This window comes from Cetorhinus maximus, chromosome 15, assembly GCF_964194155.1.
Source record: "Cetorhinus maximus chromosome 15, sCetMax3.hap1.1, whole genome shotgun sequence".
Taxonomy (NCBI): domain Eukaryota; kingdom Metazoa; phylum Chordata; class Chondrichthyes; order Lamniformes; family Cetorhinidae; genus Cetorhinus; species Cetorhinus maximus.
The window spans coordinates 17,175,277-17,196,446 of record NC_135893.1 but is presented as its reverse complement, the minus strand read 5'-3'; the positions used below and the strand labels follow the sequence as shown (position 1 = coordinate 17,196,446).

Sequence of the window (21,170 nt, the reverse complement as noted above, 5' to 3'; positions counted from 1 at the left end):
CTGGATTACTAGTTCAGCAATGTTACCGCTACGCCACCATTTCCCCCTTGTATCTTTTGCCCCCAAACCCCCCTGTTTTTGGCCGCCTCATCTACTGGAAGAAGTCTGATTCTACTTGCCCTGCCCCATCCTTTCAAAATTGTTAATGCTTCTATATGTCACCCTGTAATCTGGGTTGTTCTAACCAAAAAAAAACAACTTTCTCAAGTCTTTCTTGATATTTGCATTTCCTCACACCAGGTAGCACCTGAATGAATCTACAATAACCTGCTCACTTACAATCAGTTTGGGTTCCACCAGGGTCACTCTGCTCCTGATCTCATTGCAGCCTTGGTTCAAACATGGACAAAAGAGCTGAACTCGAGGTAAGGCAAGACCGACTGCCCTTGACATCAAGGCAGCAGTTGACCGAGTATGGCATTAAGGAGCCTGTGCAAAACTGGAGTCAATGGGAATCAGGAGAAAAACTATCCACTGGTTGGAGTCATACCCAGCACAAAGCAAGTGGGTTGTGGCTGTTTGGGGGGGGTCAATCATCTCAGTTCCAGGGCATCACTGTAGGAGTTCCTCGGGGTAGTGTCCTAGGCCCAAACATCTTCAGCTGCTTCATCAATGACCTTCTTTCCATCATAAGGTCAGAAGTGGGGATGTTCACTGATGATTGCACAATGTTCAGCACCATTTGCTACTCCTTAGGTACTGAAGCAGTCCATGTCCAAATGCAGCAAGACCTGGACAATATTCAGGTTTGGGCTGGTAAGTGGCAAAAAACATTTGTGCCACACAAATGCCTGGCAATGACCATCTCCAACAAGACAGAATCTAACCATTACCCTTTCACATTCAATTACATTACCATTGCTGAATCCCCCACTATCAACATCCTGGGGGTTACCATTGACCAGAAGCTAACCATATAAATACCGTGGCAACAAGAGCAAGGTCAGAGGCTAGGAATCCTGCGATGAGTAACTCACCTCCCAACTCCCCAAAGCCTGTCCACCATCTACAAGGGACAAGACAGGAGTGTGATGGAATATTCTCCACTTGCCTGGATGAGTGCAACTCCCACAACACTCAAGAAGCTTGATACCATCTAGGACAAAGCCACCCACTTGATTGGCACACCATCCACAAACATTCACTCCTTCCACCACCGACGCACAGTGTATACCATTTACAAGATACACTGTAGAAACTCACCAAGGCTCCTTAAACAGCACCTTCCAAACCCACGACCGCTACCATCCAGAAGGACAAGGGCAGCAGACACATGGGAACACCGCCATCTTGAAGTTCCCCTCCAAGCAACTCATCATCCTGACTTGGAAATATATTGCCATTCCTTCACCATCACTGGGTCAAAATCCTGGAACTCCCTCCCTAACAGCAGTGTGTGTGCACCTACACCACAGGGACTACAGCAATTCAAGAGGGCAGCTCACCAGCATCTTCTCAAGGGCAATTAGGGATGGGCAATAAATGCTGGCCTAGAAAGCAACACCCATATCCCATGAATGAATTTTTAGAAGTCTCTCTGAAGCATCAGTATCCTTCCCTGTGCAGTCACACTACTTGTCCACTATCTAGTTTTTCTGATTGAACACGGTCATAAATTCCACTTTCATATGGCTAACTCCACTAGCCTCAACAGTCACTCACCAAAATAGACCAAGTAAAACCTCGGTGCCCTGTTTAAGAGCTAGGCTGCAAATTCCACATCTCACCTGTTACCAAGACTGCTGGCTTCCACAGCATTTCTTCCCTCTACAACAACATGTTGATAAAGCACCTTTAACATAATGAAACGTCCCAAGGCATTTTACAGGAGCGTTATAAAACAAAATATGACACCGAGCCATGTAAGGAGATATTAGGTCAGATGAGCAAAAGTTTGGTAGGTTTTATCGAGTGTCTTAAGAGGAGGAAAGCAAGGGAGAGAGGCAATGAGGTGTAGGGAGGGAATTCCAGAGCTTGGGGCCTAACCAACTGAAGACATGGCCACCAATGGCGGAGCAATTGTAACTGGGGATACACAAAAGGCCAAAATTAGAGGAGCCAAGGTTTATGGGGCTGGAGGAGATTACAGAGATAGGGAGAGGCGAGGCCATGGAGGGAGCCAATATAGGTCAGCGAGCACAGGGATGATACTCTTTCAAGTTACCAACAGTCACAGATTGCAACTTCTTTCGAGTACATTCACAGTTCTTGGTTTTCCAGGAGTGGGACATGAACCCACAACCCTCTGATTCAAAGGCGAGGGTGCTATGAACTGAGCCACAGCTGACACCTCAAGCACAGGGATGATAGTGGAACAGGACTTGCTGTGAGTTAATTGGTAATAGATTGGGAAATGTTGATGTACAAAGGGACCTGTGTGTCCTTGTACACCAATCACTGAAAGCAAACATGCAGGTGCAGCAAGCAGTTAAGAAAGCAAATTGTATGTTGGCCTTCATTTCGAGAGGACTTGAGTACAGGAGCAAGGATGTCTTACTGCAGCTGTACAGGGCCTTGGTGAGACCACAACTGGAGTATTGTGTCCAGTTTTGGTCTCCTTATCTAAGGAAAGATATACTGGCCATAGAGGGAGTGCAGCAAAGGTTCACCAGACTGATTCCTGGGGTGGCAGGGTGGTCATATGAGGAGAGATTGGGCAGACTAGACCTATATTCACTGGAGTTTAGAAGAATGAGAGGGGATCTCATTGAAATGTTTAAAATTCTGACAGGGCTGGTCAGACTGGATGCAGGGATGATGTTTCCTCTGGCTGGAAGGTCTAGAACAAGGGGTCACAGTCTCAGGAAATGGGGTTGGCCATTTAGGACTGAGATGAGGAGAAACTTCTTCTCTCAGAGGGTGGTGAACCCATGGAATTCTCTACCACAGAGGTCTGTGGATACCAAGTCACTGAATATACTTAAGGAGGAAATAGATAGATTTCTGGACACTAAAGATGTTAAGAGGTGTGCGGAGAGAGTGGGAGTACGGCGTTGAGATAGAGGATCAGCCAAGATCATATTGAATGGTGGAGGAGGCTCGAAGGGCCAAATGACCTACTCCTGCTCCTATTTTCTATGTCTCTATGTTTCTAAGGCACGGACAGTAGAGCTTTGGATGATCTCAAGTTTACAGAGGTTAGAATGTGGAAGACTAGCCAGGAATGAGTTGGAATGGTCAAGTCTAGAGGTAACAAAGGCATGAATGAGAGTCTCAGCCACAGATGAACTGAGACAGGGGAAGGATGCGGGCAATGTACAGGGGTGGAAATAAGCAGTCTTGGTGTCACCACTAAGGTTAGCAACAGACTAGTTTAGTCTCAGACCCAGGGGGAAGGATGGAGTCAGTACCTAGGGAACGGAGTTTGGAGTGGGGACTGAAAACAATGGCTTCAGTCTTCGCCGATATTTAATTGGAGGAAATTTCTGCTCATCCAGTACTGGCTGTTGGTTAAGCAGTCTGATAATTCAGCAATAGTGCAGGAGTCGAGGAAGATGATCATGAGGTAGACCAGCATACATATAAAAACTAACTCTGTGCTTCTGGATGATGTGGGCCGAGGGGCAGCATGTAGTCGAGAAAAACACTATCTCCATTGTCACTGATACCCTTAAGCAGTTTGTTGTCCCTGGACTCTATTTCTCCAGTGGCCTCCTTGTTATCCTCCAGAAGCTCCGACTTCTCTACATCCTGTGTGTCAGCTGTGGCTGCATTACAACAGTACCTCAAAACGCTTCAAAAGTACCTCATTGGCTGTAAAGCGTTTGAGATGCCCAGTGGTCGTGAAAAGTGCGATACAAATACAAGTCTTTCTTTTTTACTAAGTCCTGCTCACTCATCATTCCTTACTTTGCTGCTCTACACTAGTGTCCTATTCCCAGATGCATGAAATTTGAAATCATCATCCGCATCAACAAGTCCACAGCCTTGATTCATCCTGGTTCAGCAACCTCCTCTAGTTATATATCCTTTCCCGCAGCCTTCAGTCCCTCAGACCCTTTGTTCAATCCCCTCACTTCACCCCACTATTGGTGGCAAAACCTTCAGTCACTCAGTCCTACTGCCTGGAACTCCCTCCCTGAAACTTCTCCATCCACCTTTAAAAATATTCACAAGATTTATCTTTTCTTCCATGATTTTGGTCAATTTAACTCTTATGGCTCACAGTCCATTCCTCTAACCCTCTGATTATTTATTTCTTCCCGATCTGTAAAAGGGCCTTTTCAACACTAAAAAGGTGCCATAAAAATGCTAGTTGTCATTAGTACTCGACTTCCAATTACCCCAGCCTCGCTACAATCCGTCTCTCCTTCATCCCCAATTACCCCAGCCTCATTGCAATGACTCCTTCATCCCTCAATTACCCCAGCCTCACTGAAATCTCTCTTTTCCCCCCAAATTTCCTCCATATGGCTGCAATCCCCTTCTTTTCCCCCCCAAATGCCTCAGCGTAGCTATAATCCCTCTGATTCCTTCCCTCAATAACCTTAGTATGGCCATGGTTCTTCTCCACACTACCTCTTTCTTTCTCTTCTTCATTTTGGGAGTCTTGTTCTCTTTCTGTTTCCGTGGTTTCCTTTTTTTCTTCACTTTGGCTGGCTCTTCTTCAGAAAACATTGCTTCACGACCTTCCTCGTCCTCCTCCTCCTCTTCCTCTTCCTCCTCCTCCTCCTCTGTGGAAATCAAGAAAGACTTTCAGAGTTCAACCAAGGACTAACTGCATCAGACTGGAGGAGGTCCACACTCCCCCACAAGAAAGACTTCAAAATAATTTAGTTTGAGGGTGAGGATGTGCATGTATCGGTTACCAGTTAGTTACAGGTCTCAGTGGCTCACTACGTGAAGAAACAATACTTTCACTATCAAACCTGAAACATCTGTGTCCATGATGGATTGCTTATTAGATTCTTTCTTGTTGGTCAAACAATAAGTTGCATTTATGGTAGTAAAATGTCCCAAGGAGTTTTACGGGAGCGTTATTTAACAAAATTTGACAATGCCACACATAAGGAGATATGTGAACAGGTGACCAAATGTTTGATCTAAGTGGTATAAAAAAATGTACACAGTACTGAAACCAACTAGTCTATGGCAGTGACTATGCTTACACAAGCCTCTTCCCTCTGCAAGACAGTTATGTTTTAAAATGTCTCATTTAATTTAAGGTGAAACAGAACGCTCTGGAGAGGGGGAAAGGCAATCATACTAAACCTCTGCCTGAAGACAGGCCCATGTGATCTGGTTGCCATGGGGAAGGAAACTCAAACCTATTGAAAAACAAGTGACAGTTTTCAAACCTTGACAGAGGAAAACGAACAGCTGCTTTTGGAGACAGACACAGAGGAAGAATAAGAGACACAAAATAATTACGCCTGTGCCGAATTGCAGCAGCTGCTGCTGTGGAGAGTAGTGTGAACTGTTCTTGTGTTAGCAACTAAACAAAATATTTGTAAAAGTTGGTTTCTATTCAAAAGGAAGGGGACAGGGCTGACGGGACCTATGAAGATTTAAGGGACGAGGAGTCGCCAAGGTGGGCCCTGCTGGTCAAAGTCGATTCTGGAATGCTCAGACTGAGTGGAATGATTTTCGGAGGGCACTGGAAGATTCGAGCTGGCCGGACAGAGAGAAGTAAGCTTGCTGGAAATCTGGGATTAACTTGGGATTTAATTTTGTATTGCTACACTCTGTCAGAAGTCTGGCGTAAAATAAAACGGTTTTGTACGGCAGATTTTGATTGTGTTAATTAGTTGTTGCAAAAGTACCTTTCTTTAGTTTGGTATATTATTTGTTTGTTAAGTAATGTTTAGTCTATAAAAACAAAAAGCTAAAAGCTACTGCGGATGCTGGAAATCCAAAACAAAAACAGAATTACCTGGAAAAACTCAGCAGGTCTGGCAGCATCGGTGGAGAAGAAAACAGTTGACATTTCGAGTCCTCATGACCCTTCGGCAGAACTGAAGTATAGTTAGGAGAGAGGTGAAATTTAAGCTTATATTTCACCTCTCTCCTAACTATACTTCAGTTCTGCCGAAGGGTCATGAGGACTCGAAACGTCAACTGTTTTCTTCTCCACCAATGCTGCCAGACCTGCTGAGTTTTTCCAGGTAATTCTGTTAATGTTTAGTCTATGTTCACTTTAGTTTGTTTGTTACAGTAAAAATCTTAAAATGTGAAACCTTGTCCTTCAGTTATTTCCATTGGTTGGAAATCCATCTCTTTAAAAAAGTTAGCAATCTGTACTGGGAACATAACAATATTGTTCCACTCTTTTCTCCCTCATGCTGATCTGGCTTCCCCTTAGGGAGGTAAGTTTTAAGGAGTGCCCTAAAGGAGATGGTGAAGTGGGGAGGATTAGGGATGAATTTCCAGTTTAGGGCCTAGGCAGCTGAAAGCATGGCTGCTAATGGTGAGCCAATGAATACCAGGGATGCACAAGGCCAGAAATGGAGGAATGCAGAGGTCCCGGAGGGTTGTAGGGCTGGAGGAGTGCAGAAATCTGGGACAGTTGCATATCCTGCTGACGCACTGCCTAGCCTCACACATGAAGAATTAGAGGGAAAAAGAAACTGCAGCAGAAAGGCTTTATTTTTCATGGAAGGATTATAATTGTTCGCCTCAAACATCATAGGAAATGTTAGCTGGATTTACCTAATCAAATATCTTGGTATCACCAGCAGAGTTAATAATTAAATAAATCTCACTTGGGAACAGTGAGGTACCCAGAATAGACTCTTGCGAAACTCCCCTAATCACTTGCCCTAGACAGAGCTTTCCCCACCTGATCAACAAGCCAGGTGTCCAGTTAGTTTAGCTGTTATTAACTACCCGTGTCTTAATCTTCATTAAAAGCTTCACTTGTGAAATTTTTAACAAATGTCTTCTGATTATCCAAGCAAATAATATCACCTGCTTAGCCCTTGAGCACAAGGTAGTTACCTCCTCAAAGGACTGCAGCAGTGAGTGAGGGAGGTCCTTCTTCTAAATCCACGGTGATTCATGGAATAGTTCCAGCACACCCCTCCTTACTTTCTCCGTGCTCTTCAGATGAGCAATGATGGTGCCCTGTCTAACGTGCTTTCCCCATCCAATACATCACTCTTGGTTCATTGCTCTGCAATTTCCAGTTGCTGTAATCTGGTCACTTATGGGCAAGCGCAAAAGAAAATTATTAAGCCAGCTGGATTGTTACAAAAATCCAATCAGCTCGTAAATGTCCTTTAAGGAATCAAAGCTGTCACCCTCACTTGGTCTAGTCTTCACCCTACCAGAAGCCCCCATTATGTAGCTGGCTCTGCATATTACCCCTTGTCAAACACCCCACTCCTACACCACAACAGTGACTACAGTTCAAAAATACTTCCATTGGTTGTAAAGAACTTTGGGACATTCCGAGGTCACGCAAGGTGCTACAGAAATGCAAGTTTTACTTTCTTTCCAAATAACAATATTTTCATTGAAGAATAAAATTTAAGTACTGCAAGGAGAGGGCCCACCAATGGCTCCTCTCAGCAACGCAAATGGGCAATAATTGTCGACATTGTCACATTTCAATTAAAAATACAACCACACTCGATTCTTTCAGTGATGGCGCGATGCAGTCTGGCCAGAGATTGGCTAACCCCTTACAGACCAAGGATTAACCCTGGACTCTACTGGTTGTATACAATATATCATACGTCCCTAACCAACTGAGTAAACCAGGAAACCCTTCTTTCATACAAAAACAGAAAATGCTGGAAAAACTCAGCAGGTCTAACAGCATCTGCGGAGAGAGAAACAGAGTTAATATTTAGAGTCCGTATGACTCTTCTTCAGAGCCCTTTCATGTTTCATCATTGAAGCGTTATATCGAGGCCATATCTGCCCTCTCAGATAGGGGTAAAAGATCCCATGACACTATTTTGAAGAGCAGGGGAATCTCCTCGGTGCCCAGGCCAATATTTATCCCTCAATCAACATCACTAAAACAGATTATCTCGTCATTATCACTTTGTTGTTTGTGGGATCTTGCTATGCAAAAAATGGCTGTCACATTTCCTACATTGCAACAGTGACTACACTTCAAGAGGATTTAGTTGGTTGCAAAGCTCTTTGGGACATGCTGAGGACATGAAAGGCAGGAAAGAAATAGAAGTCTTTCTTCCTTTAAACAGGTTCCAAGATACAAACACAGGTCATAACCTAATCTAGTCAAAGACAGAAGTCACCCCAAACACTGTACTGAAAATAAACTGCTAAACATTCATCAATCCCTTCCTATTCATTCATGGGATGTAGGCTTTGCTGGCTGGACCAGCATTTATTGCCCATCCCTAATTGCCCTTGAGAAGGTGGTGGTGAGCCACCTTCTTGAACCGCTGCAGTCCATGTGGTGTAAGTACTCCCACAGTGCTGTTAGGGAGGGAGTTCCAGGATTTTGACCCAGCAACAGTGAAGGAACGGCGATATATTTCCAAGTCAGGATGGTGAGTGGATTGGAGGGGAACTTGCAGGTGATGGTGCTCCCATGTGTCTGCTGTCCTTGTCCTTCTAGAAGGCAGTGGTCCCGGGTTTGGAAGGTGCTGTTGAAGCAGCCTTGGTGAGCTCCTGCAGTGCATCTTGTAGATGGTACACACTGCTGCTACTGTGCATCGGTGGTGGAGGGAGCGAATGTTTGTGGCTGGGGTGCCACAACTTCTTGTGACACTGCATCCAGGCCCTTGGGCTTGACTCAGCACTGACCACCAGCACTGCCTTCAAATATGTGTCTGGAAGACCTCTTTCCCCTCCTCCAGATATCTCTCCTCCTCTCCATCTCGATCACCAAGATGAAGTGTCCTAAAACCTTACAGCCCATGCACCACTCTTCACTGTTTCTCAGGACATATTCACTTGTTCAGGCAAATCTTCAACAGTGTACATTATATAATTAAGTGCTACAGAGAGGAAGTTACAGGCTGGAATTCAATCCGGGGCTCAGATTCAATGTTGCTAATATAAGATGGTGCCTCATATTCAAGGTTATTAGAGGTCAATGTACATTAAAGAAAACAATCTGACTAAAATATAAACAAAGTGAGAGCTGGCAGTGTTCAAAAATTAATCATTTTTCCCCAGAGCATCCATAAGCAGTATCCAACACTGCCTGCTCAAGTACAGCATTGGTTAGATAGTAAAGCACCTTCTACACTGTCCCAACAAGCTCTCCCAGGGTACAGTGAGATATGCTTAGTCCTCACTAACACAACTCTACGTGGAGATCTTTATTATTACAAACTATGTGTAAATGATATTCTTAATCCATTCCTTTCAACATCACACACAGCAGTTAATCCTCATTCATATACATTCTATGTTTTCTTGACAACTTTTTCAGTGTCTTAAACTTCGCAAGGTAAATAGCAATTTCCTTTGTCACTACTAATTGGATGATCCCCTGAATGGTTTGTAACCCGTAAATTGATTGACACCCCACACAATCTTACTGTCCAAACCCTGCCTCTGGTTATCAATTTTGCTGAAGTTTAGCCACTATCAGAACCCAAAGCCAATGCTTCTGCTACACTTTCCAGATGTGGCATTGCACAGTGAGCTGAACAATCCTCGGTTAACTTTGATTGAGCCCCCAAACCCTCAAGAATTCCCATTAATGAAGAGGCAGGACAGTTCTGATAGGATGAAGGACAAGGCAGAATATCAACAGGGCACAACGTCACTCAGGTTGCCCCCAAGAGTGGACCATTCCTTCCTGTGTGGGGAGCCAATAGTAAGAGGTAGCATCTCGCTCAAGGTCAGAGTGATGCCAGCAGCCATTCTCTGATGAACTACTGTGATGACAAGCTATTTTTCTACTGTACTGTATTATCAATGATTTAGCAATAGATGCCTAGAAATGGCCCTTGATGATACTTGCAGGCAAAGTCCTACTGGGTTTGTATGACAGCCCTTTGTACTCCATTTCAGTGCTGTCCAATACATTAACATCTAGCCACATGTGGCTAATTGAGAATCCAGATGTGGCTAACTGACTTCTAACGAATAAATAGAAATGAGTTATAGACACAATCATTTGGTTATATGACCTCAATACTCATATTCGCAGTGTATGCAGGTGAACTTTCTCTGTAATAAGTGTGTGAACTTTCCCTGTGCTTGTTGGTAAAAATAGTAAGACAGAAAGCAAAATGCATTCTGATTGATGTGTGGGCTTTACTTCATGGATTACCTGCTGAAATAATGAGTAACATGGTTAACAGCACCAGATTTCGCTACCATGGAAATACCAGCATCATGGTGCGGGTGCTGTCACCATGATCAGTTTGACCCATCAGAATATATGCTCCAGGCCCAAGACAACAACCCAGTCAATAATGAGCAGGGCAAAGGGCGAGGAACATCCAACCACTTTCTAGATAGAGGGAGGTTGGGGCTGTGTGTAGTGCAGGGCAGAAGAAGGAGAGGGTAACAGGAAGAGGAGAAAAGGCAAACAGCAGGAGGAGGAGAAGAGAGGTGGAAAGAGAAACAATCAGGTGGTCAGTAATAAAGAAACAAAAAAAAACTTGTATTTATAAAATGTCATTAAAGGTCTCCAAATGTCCCAATGTAGCTTTATAGCCAATTGAATGCTTTTTGAGACGGAAACTAGAATTCAGCCTGGATTCCTGCTTATGGTCACTGTTCACAAGGGTTAAGAGAGTTGATTTGAATCTCTCCAGGTACCAACAGAGATTACTGGAAGCATAACCACATAAAATCCAATAAGTTGGTGATAGAGAGTAGATGGGGAGGGATGTGTGGGTGGGGGGCCAGTGAAGGCAATGCCCTCAACTGTTGAACAGCCCATCACCACTCTGTACAAACTCTGGACAATGTGCTAAGGGGCAACTGCTGACAGTGGAACCTGCCTGTGTCAGTGACTCTGGGTGGCAGGGGGAGGTTCACGAGCATTTAAAACCCATACACCTGAAATAGGCACACAGAAACAGAAAAACAACCTGCAATTCTATCAATCCTCTGCCAGGTTAGAGGGAAGAGTCGTGGCAGGACATCTCAGTCAGGGAAAAGCAAATAGTTTCCTGATCGAATACTATCACCCAGCTGTATAATTTCTAATTCCTTGGGCAATGCTATAAGTGCCCTTCTGGAATTACTATCTCAGCCTGGACACTGAGTGTGGGGGGACAGGCAGCAAGCTGGCCTCAAATCCATTACTGAAAATAATACACAAATTTAAGGGGCACTGTCTTCATAAAGGATCGGAGCTTATTTTAATTTTTTTTTTAAAGCTACACATCAGGAACCTGAGGAGAAACACACAAAAGATGCTGGAAATACACATCAGGTCACTCTAAGTGGGAAAGGGTGAGAGGCAGGTATTGTGCAGGGTGGAGGCCACTCTTCAGAGCTGAGAGTTTCAAGCATTTTCGATGCCACTATCATGAAAATGCGGCAAACATTCCTCGCACACTTACACACTGTCCAGCAGAGATCACCACCATGACACAGCACAGTAAACAACAACAACAACTTGCATTTATATAGTGCCTTTTCATAGTAAAACATCCCATCCAAGGCACTTCACCAGGGCATTATCAAACAAAAGCTGACACCAAGCCACAGAAGGAGATATTAGAACAGGTGACCTAAGACTTGGTTTTAAGGAGCGCCTCAAAGGGGGAGAGATCAGTAGAGAGACAAAGAGGATTACAGGGAGGGAATTCCAGAACTCGGGAGTCCAGGCAGCTGAAGAGACGGCCACCAATGACGGGGCGATTAAAGTCAGGGACGTGCAGGAGTTTAAAATTGGAGGAACACAGAGATCTTGGATAGTTCCAGGGGTGGAGGTGGTCATGGAGGTCGTGAGGGACGAGGCCACAGAGGGATTTGAAAAGAAGGGTGAATCATAGAATGATTCAGCAAAGGCATCGGCTATTTGGTCCATCACGACTGTGACAAATCCTTTACTGACAGAGCGATCTCATTAATTTCACTTTCCTGTTTTTTCCCCATAGCCCTGTAAGGTTTTCCCATCATGTATTTATTCACTTCCCTCTTGATAATTTTAAAATCGAGGCCTTTCCAGGGTCAGCCAACACACAGCCAGGGCTCCCTCATCCGGTGGACAAAGGAAGAAAAGACTTTTGATTTCCCAAAGCAGTTTACTGTGGTAAAATAGCAAGCAAATCCTGCACTCTGGATCCCACTGCCTCGTGGGTTGTCCTGCCCCATATGTCCAAAGGTCTGTGGGTCAAAAATCAACCTGCTCAGTCACATGAAGATCCACGGCCGAAACTCGGGACCCTAAGTAGACGTCATCCTGGAATGGAAGGCCAGCCGATGCCAACAACAGTGATAATGTAAGAAAAGGAGCAGCCAATTTGTGCACAACAAACTCCCACAAACAACATGATAATGCCCAGATGTCTGTTCTAGTGATGGTGGTCAAAGGATAAATATCGGTCAGGGCACCAGAGAGAACTCCCCTACTTGTCTTCAAACATTGCAGTGGCATCTTTTATGCCCAGCTGGGAAGGCATATGGGGCCTCAGTTTAAAAATCTCGTCCGAAAGGCAGCACTCCCTCAGTGGCTGAAGTGTCAGCCCAAATTTTGTGCTCAATACTCTAGAATGGGGACTTTGAACCCACAACTCGGAGGCAAGGATGCAACCAACTGAGCCACAATGGCTGACACTTAAGGCTTTGAGGAGCTGACATACACAGGCAAGGAAGACGCTAGACTATCGCCTTACCTCTCCTGTGTTAGCTGATCTCAGCCATGGATAGCTGGAGTACTGTAATGAGCCTTGGCATTCCTGGGATACACTGACTGGGGTGATGAGAGGAGAAAGGGAAGGCGGGCAAAAAAATTAATAGCCAGATTCCATCGCCCAATCACTATCGTGCTGGACAGTTTCTGAGCAGATGTCGTGTGGAGGGCCTTTGCTCTACTCTGATGCCCCTATGGTCACACACGAATAATAGACACTTGGGGCAAAGAACCCAAGGCCACCTGTGAAACTGTAACCCAGCAAGGTGTTACCGCTTCAGGAAGTAAGAAAAATAGTGCTGGCAGATAATTGGAAGAAATAAAGATGAGAGTCAAATGGATGTTGGGAGTTAAATCTGAATTTGTCACACCATTTGAGAAGGCCAATGACAGCACTGAGTTCCTCTGCCTGTACCTGACTCAGGCAATAGTAAGTTTACTTCGAGAGGCAGGGGGTGGGGGTTGGGAGTTGCTAATTACACATCTTCCAATCTATGAGAAAAAAAGACTAAACAGACTCAGCAGAGTTTCACACCTCGTTCTTAGTACAACTGGAAAAGCAACAAGATCTCTCACACCTCCTCACAAGTGTTGCGACTTTTTGTTTGTCTGGAGCCAGAATTTGCATGTCAACTAAACAGAGAGGGCACCTTGCCATGCTAAATCCAAAGAAAGTCCCAGAGGCATTCAAAGAAACTTAACTGAGTAGTTGATGCTTAAACCAACGTTTAGTCCAGTTCTTGGGTTTGGTACAAAGCTACATGGGGCAGGAGGTTCTCGGCTCCACTGTCCTGTCCATTGAGGCAACACCTGAAATTTAAAATGTTCATCCTTGTTTTCAAATTCCTCCATGATCTATCCTCCCTATCTCTGTAACCATCTCCGGACCTGCAGTCTTCCAAGGCCTCCAGTCTTTAGTCCGTCTGCCAAGCTCTTTGCCGGCTGTGCCTTCAGTTACCTAGGCCCTAAACTCTGGAATTCCCTCCCCAAAGCTCCTCACCCTCCAGCTCTCTCTCCCCTCCTTTAAGACAATCCTTAAAATCTACCTCTACGACAAAACCTGCCCTAACATCTCCTAACGTGGCTCGGTGTCAACTTTTTTCTGATTACACTCTTGTAAAGTGCCCCACGTCCAAAGTGCTAATGTAAATTGCTGTTGTTGGGTAAGCACATCGCAGCCAAACAGCATTGCCTCAGCAAGAAAAATACACATTCTTAAGAATCTAAGAAATACTGAGGGAAGAGTAGGGGTGAATATTAATAAAATGGTAAAAATAAAATGATTTGCACTGTGTAGTGAGCCTTTAAATATAAAATAAGACACCTTGAGCCTAGCAAAGCACCCAATGCCATGCTGCACTCTGGAGTTACATGAGTGGAAATCATTACCCAACTTACTCCCTCACCACCCTCTATTTGCTGAGGCCGAGAGATTCATGGATGCTAACTGCCCTCCAGTTCCTCGCCCGAATGGTTTCTATGCATCTCCGAGTCCAGGCACAGGGCTATTGGAAGGTCAGCATCAAGGCCACATCTGGCCCTGTTCTCACCCAACATTCTCATGTACTTTCCACAGGGGTTGCTGGAGTTCAAGTGGACCATACAAAAAGCACTACTGGAACTCTGGTCTTTATCTCAAAGGGCCTACAGTTCAAAGGGGAGGAAAGAAAGACCCAGTTATAGACAGCTCTGGTCAGCCCCCAGCTGGAATATTGCTTTCAATTTTGGGCACTGCACCTTGGAAAAAGGTATATTGGTCATGAAGCAGGTGCAGTGAAAATTCACCAGACTGATACCACGGAGGTATGAGGTCAGGTTGTATAGACTAGGTTTGTATTCCCTCAAGTTTTGAAAATTGAGGGACAATCTGATTGAGATGTTCAAAATGACAGGAGTCAATAAGGTAGATAGGGAGAAGCTAGTTCCTCTGGTGGGGGAAATCAAGAACGAGAAGATTGAAAATTAGGTCTAGAGCGTTCAGGATTGAAATCAGGAAGCTCTTTCCCAACATATTATAGTGGGAAACTGGAACTTACATCTCCAAAAAGCTTGTAGATACTGGGGGTCAGTAGGAAATTTCATGACTGAGATTGATAGATTCATTTCAGTTAGGATATCAAGAAATGTGGAACAAAGGCTGAAAAATGGAGTTGAGGTGCAGGTCCATGATCTAATTGAACAGTGAAGCAGTTTCAAGGGGCTGAATGGCCTCCTCCTATTTATGTTCCTTTGTCAATCAGGAATGGCAACTGACTGATATTCCTCTCTACATAGCCCAAGGATTGCTGGGGCCAAGCATAGTACTGCAAACACTGCCCTAACTGGGATCAACTATCTCAGCACAGAGCAGGAATGGAACCCGAGGCTTATGCTGTATCGGACAGCATCAACGTCCCCTGCCTCGATGAGTACAAAATTCACAAGGTAACAGTTACCAATTTTACAATCCACATAAAATTAATTTATTTGAATTTATGTTGCTAGCTGAAAACTTCCCCGCTGGCTAAGGCAGACATTTTTTGTGACTTCCTTGCTCATACTATCTGGAGTTGATCAGTCAAGTTGATCTGCAGATCAGTCAAGACCTAACTGAACAGCAGAATAGGCGCAAAGGACTGAATGGCTTTTCTGTGGTTCCTATGTTCCAGTGCCAGAAACTTTGGCAGGTTGTGGGCTCAAGACTAGATAATCTAGGCAGCTACTCCCTCACACAAAGGGAGAGCTGCCTTGTCAGAGTGGCCATATTTCAGACGATACTTTAAACGTTATATTCCAGCCGACACCAATGCCGAAGAAACAAGGAGACATTTGGGGGAAGTGTAAAACAGCTAAAAAGTTGATTTCCTAGTGTCAGGACTATGAGTTATTAGCACAGTCTTAGGCTCTTCAGTCTGGAAAGAATGTGTTCAAGATGTCCTTATGGAATTATAAAAGATAATCAATAGTGTGGAAAGGATTCATCTAGAATTCTACAGTAAATTAAGCAGTGGAAGTTGGACAAGGAGGCACACGTTCAAACTAGTAAAAGGTAACTTCTGGATTGATATCAGGAAGATTTTCCACTTGCCACACAAACCAATTACCACTTGAAACAGATTTCCAGGCAGTATAGCGGAGGCGAAAACTTTGGAATCATTTAGCAAAGAAATAGGTGCTGTATTGGGAGAGCATTAGGTAAAAGTCCCAGTATGTGCAGAGGTATCAGAGTTCAGTTAAGAAAAAGATAGGAACTTCATGCCCATTAGCTCGGGAAGGGAATAAACAAAATCAGGCCTGGGTTGGGGTTAGGTTCTTGTTTCTGAGGGAGAGTTGGACAAAGGGTATGTGAACAGAAATATGGCAGGTGAAATATAATCCAGGGATAGGAAGACAGGAACAGGAGGCCATTTAGCCTTTTGAGCCTGTCCTGCCATTCAATGAGACCATGGCTGATTTGTGATCTAACTCGATATATTCATCTTTGTCCCATCTCCTTCAATACCTTTGTTAGTTAGAAATCTAACAATTGACCTGACATTAACTGCTGTTTGTGGAAAAGAGTTCTAAACTTCTAACATCCTTTTTTGTGTAAAAATGTTTCCTAACTTCACTCCTGAAAGGTCTGGCTCTAATTTTTAGGCTACATCCCTTAGTCCTAGATTCCCCAGCGAGCAGAAATAGTCTCTCTATCTACCCCTTCAGTTCCCCTAATACCTTGACAACATCTTTCAAATCACCCCCTTAACCTTCTAAATCCCAGAGAATACAACTCAGCTCTTAATTTAACTTTTACTAACATTTAATAATCTACCTCCAGGGATCTCTATGTCTCTTTAGACGTTCATTGTTTCTGGCTTTTCACCATTTAGAAGGTACCCTGTTCTATCCTTTCTTGGACAATATTGGATGGCCTCACATTTGCCTACATTGAGATTTATTTGCCACAGTTTTGTCCATTCATTTAAGATATTAATATCTCCCTATACTTTTATGTTTTCAAATGTACTTCTTACAATGCTGCATATCTTTTGTGTTACCAGCAAACTTGGATATCTCTTACAAGCGTAAAATACTGCAGATGGAAGAAATAGGCAAACACATACTCCACAAATGTCATCACAACAGTCATGGATGAAGTTGAAAGAAACGTTGGGAGTCTAAGAGAATTAACACATCCAACCAACGCAGGGCAAAAAAAATCAACAAAGCCTATAGAATGTTAAGCTACCCAACGAAAGCAGGAGTATCCATTCAAGGTAATGGTCAAATTGTACAGAGCTCCAGTTAGGCCACACCCTGATCACTGCGCCAGTTCTAGTCAGACTGAACCGTGAGTACTGTGAACAATTCTGGTCCATTAACGTCCATGAATAGGGAAGAAAACTTGCCATCCTTAGCCATTCTGGGCCTATATGACACCCCAGTCCTACATCAACATGAGTCTTGAATGCCCTCTGAATTGGCCCAGCAGGCCACTCAGCTGGATCAAACACCACAGCAGGTCAAAAATGCAGCCCATCATCACCTACAAAACCTGTATGAATGGAATAAAACAACTCAAGGCACTTCACAGGAGAGTTCTGAAGCAAAAGTGGACACCAAGCCACATATTAAGCAGATGCCACAAACTTGTTTTAAAGCAGCGTCTTAAAGAAGGAAAGAATAAAGAGGCAGAGAGGTTTTAGGGAGGGAATTCCAAAATTTAGAGACTTGGCAACTGAAGGCACAGTCACCAATGGCGGAACAATTAAAATTAGGAATGCCAAGGTGCCAGAATTAGAATTGGATATTTGAGGGTTGTGGGGCTGGAGGGGGTTCCAGAGATAGACCAATACATTCCAGCCCTAGCCAGCAACAACCACATGAATAAAAAGCAACACTCTTCTTCATATTTCAAACAAGAACAGGGCAGTTCTCCCTGGTGTCATGATCAATATATATCATTCAATCAACATCATTAAAGAGATATTATCCGCTCATTGTTATATTCGGTTTGTGGGACCTTGCAATGCACAAACTTGCTGTCACATTCTCAAAATTGCAGTAGCGGCTACACTTCAATAAGTGCTTCATTGGCTACTTTAGGACGTTCGAAGGTCGTGAGAGGCGCCACATCAATGCACGACTTTCATTTTTTAAAAATATATCTTGAGTCCTGCTGGAAAGTGTGCACGCCTGTGGGGCGTGCATGGGTGTCCATGCGATGGATGTTGTCACACACATGGGGCACAAAGTAAGTGACTTAACTGTCAAGGTTTACACAGAAAGAATGGGCACTCGGGTGAGGCACCGAAGGGGCAGCAGTGGGCACCGGTGTAGGCTGTGCCCTGCTTTTGTCAGATGTCACCATCTTAAGAGTGGGGAGGAAAGGGGGGGGGGGGGGGGGGGCAGAGGGCAGGGGGAAGGGGAAAGAAAGGAGGATAAAATAAACTTTGGAAGCAGCCTGGCACCACCTAATGACATGCAGTGGGGTGGAGCAGTCCTGGGCTGTGGAGCAGCTCAAACAAAAGAGCATTTTTTTTTCTCTCTGCCTTTTGGATACAAATAATTGCTACATGTCAGCGCAAGCTCAACCGAACTTGTCACCATCTGTGACTGACCTATCACCAAGCCAGCCATCAGCCGGCGAGCCAATGGGAGGGCAAAGGAGGGGGCGGGGCTCCGGCCGCCAGCAGGGTAGGTTGCGGCCGGCTTTGTGACGTCATAATGGGCCTGCTTTGAATAACATTTGTTCATCATTGGGGAAAGAAGCTGATGGGCAAGAGGGAGGGAGAGAAAACCACAAATCTTTCAGTGCAAACCCCCCACAAACTCTCTCTCCCACCACCCCCCCCCTCTCTAAGGATTAGTTACAGAAACTTTGCTCTTTTATTTGACAAAAAAAAAACTCTTTCCAGAAATGCGATGCCAGAATTAGTAATCAAACGTGTGACAGACATTTAGCATCAGAACTTCCCTCCCTCAAAAATTATCTGACCGTTTCTATGAACGGGATCTATCGAGGTCCCCTTTCTTTGGGGGGGGGGGGGGGGGTGGTAGTAGAGAGTATCCAATAAATGTAACAGGTATTGTACCACGAAAATAAAAGACGAGACATTAAGACCAGTGGTTGGGATCAATAAATTTGCATCCTGAGATACAAAAACACCATCTCCACCCCCACCCCCCCAACAACGCTGTGTTCAGATACTGCACGCCTCCACCGGAAAAAAAAATGCAGCAACTAGTTAACACAACGTTAATTCAAAATTATTGGGGGGAGAAAACAAGATCCCCAGGTTAGTGTACTACAGGAGTAATTCAAATGTCATTGGGTATGAATACTATGTTTCCTGCACAGGTCCACGTCTTGTCAACATGATCCATAATACAACCATTCAATCAAGATGGGATTAAGAAAATGCACGGGAGAATTAAAATAAGGTTTAAAACATACACACAGTAATTTTACAACGTTTTCAGCCCCACGTATGTCAAGTGCTGCTGGATATGGATTTAGAATGCTATGGTAAATTTTCCCTTTTGTTTCGTCCTTGTTATGAAATGATGTGACTGCACTGTTTTAAACAGCCGCCTTTCCCGTTTAACGGAGCGTTTGAAAAGACACGGATCAAAACAATTTTTTTCCTCCTTCCCTCCCTCTCTCTCTCTCTCTCTCTCTTTAAGATGACTAAAAACCAACGAATTAGTAATGAATATGCATCAGAGCCTTTCCTTGCTCCCGGACCCCCGCCACGGGGGTATCATCGAACACAAAGTGCCGGCGGCGGCAGCGGCTACAAGGAAGCGGAGGGGAACCCGGAAAAAACTTGCGAAATAAAGCCGAGGAGAAGCCCCCGAATCGCGGCTTCCCGCGGCCCCGGCTCCCGCTCCTCCTCCTCGTCGTCACACACTTTCTGCAGACACTCCGGGCTTGGCCAAACCCTGAAGTTGCCGGCATTCGCTGCTGGGCTTTAAGATTCTGTTCACTGTATACATGTCCTTGTATCTATCAAAGGGAGTTGCTGCCTGGCTATTCTCATCTCTCTTTTTTTTTTGTTGCACCGAAAGACAACTTAAAAGCATGAAAATGATTATTAATGAGATCCTCATCAACACCTACCTGGGGCTCCCTCATCGTTTTCCATCCCGTCCTCCTCATTGCCAAAAGATGCCGGCATCATTGAATGTTAAATTAAATGTATTTTTTAAGAGACAGATAAGAGGGAGGGGGCACGGAAAATTCACATTAAAAAATCCTGAAAGGGAAAGATTGTATACAAGAGGAAGGAAATGCAAAATAGGAGGATTTTTTTTTTGGAAATGAATAAAAAGGCAGGAGGAGTGGGAGTGGGGGTGGGGGGGGGTGTTGGAAAGGGGGAAAAAAAGTCCTTGTTGGATTTTTAAAAAGGCAGGAGCCGGATGGAGTGGCTATATTGACAGATTTGTCAGGGTGAGGTGGAAAAATGGCCGCCACACACCAACAAAAAAAATCTCCTCAGCCCCCCGCCTGAAAATAATCCAAAAAAAGAGACAGAAAGAGGGGAGAGAAAAATTGGAACGCACATGCCCAGTTGTGACGTCTCGTCTGGTTGCCCCAGTAACCATGCATCCCATAATGATCCCTAACCTGCTAGTTATAGTAGTGGTTAACCAGGTTTTGGTGCTAGTGGAGACTGCTGTTTGGGATGGGGGAAGGGGGGGCAGGGAGGAAGTTTTAGTGACTTTCCATTACTGTTGAAATATTCCCTAATTACTTTGAACTTTTTATTCTTAACACATTTTTATTTAAATATACAAAAGGTTTAAAAATATACAGTGCACACTGGTGCTGCAAATAATTTTTTTAAAAGCACTGAGCAACCCCCTCATGCTTTACAGCTCAACTGTGATCTCGCTGCACAACTATTTTGCCAAGATAATTCAGCAGATCACTGAAGGATTCTCAGAGAAAATAATGAGATGTTAGGAGTCACAAGGCAATACGCACTTCTCCAGGGGGTCATATTGATAGCCAAAACCCCCCTCAGTGAGATTATTTTCACTGAATATATCCTGCTCATCATTTCCAAAACATCCAAGCAGCATGATTAATAGCCATAACATTGGCACCTGGCCTGTTGCAATTTGAATGGCGTTTTTGATTCTACTTTCCCAGCTCTTTGACCAGAATGCTCCACACAGTTGACACAGTCGGCGAGATTACCAGAATTTAATTTGCATGGTATTACTAGGAAATAGCATTGCTGTATATGCAGAGCAACATTATGGTACAAGGCCATTAAACCCAACAACCTAACTTCAAACATTCTCACCATATCTCTCAATCCCTTTACTCTCTGGGGATGAACATCCAATTACCTTTTGAACCCACATTGCCTGATTTGCAGCCTTTCTTGGCAACCTATTCCACAACTCTTTTAGCTCGTTGCAAGCAAATGTTCTGACCAACTTCCCTTCTTATTCC

The 21,170-nt window shown here is 44.3% G+C and overlaps 1 protein-coding gene across 1 annotated transcript in view; it reads right to left on the bottom strand.

Moving 5' to 3' along the window:
• The window catches only part of LOC144690429 (chromodomain-helicase-DNA-binding protein 5-like), a 93,783-nt gene extending 73,659 nt beyond the window's left edge, over positions 1-20,124 (bottom strand). Inside the window, exons 1-2 of the mRNA XM_078557930.1 lie at positions 19,827-20,124; positions 4,519-4,673 (exon numbers count right to left, since the gene is read on the bottom strand). Coding sequence (XP_078414056.1) covers positions 4,519-4,673; positions 19,827-19,887 — 216 coding nt within the window. The 5' untranslated portion in view covers positions 19,888-20,124. The remainder of the gene's footprint in view (positions 1-4,518; positions 4,674-19,826) is intronic.
• Between the last annotated feature and the right edge of the window lie 1,046 nt (positions 20,125-21,170).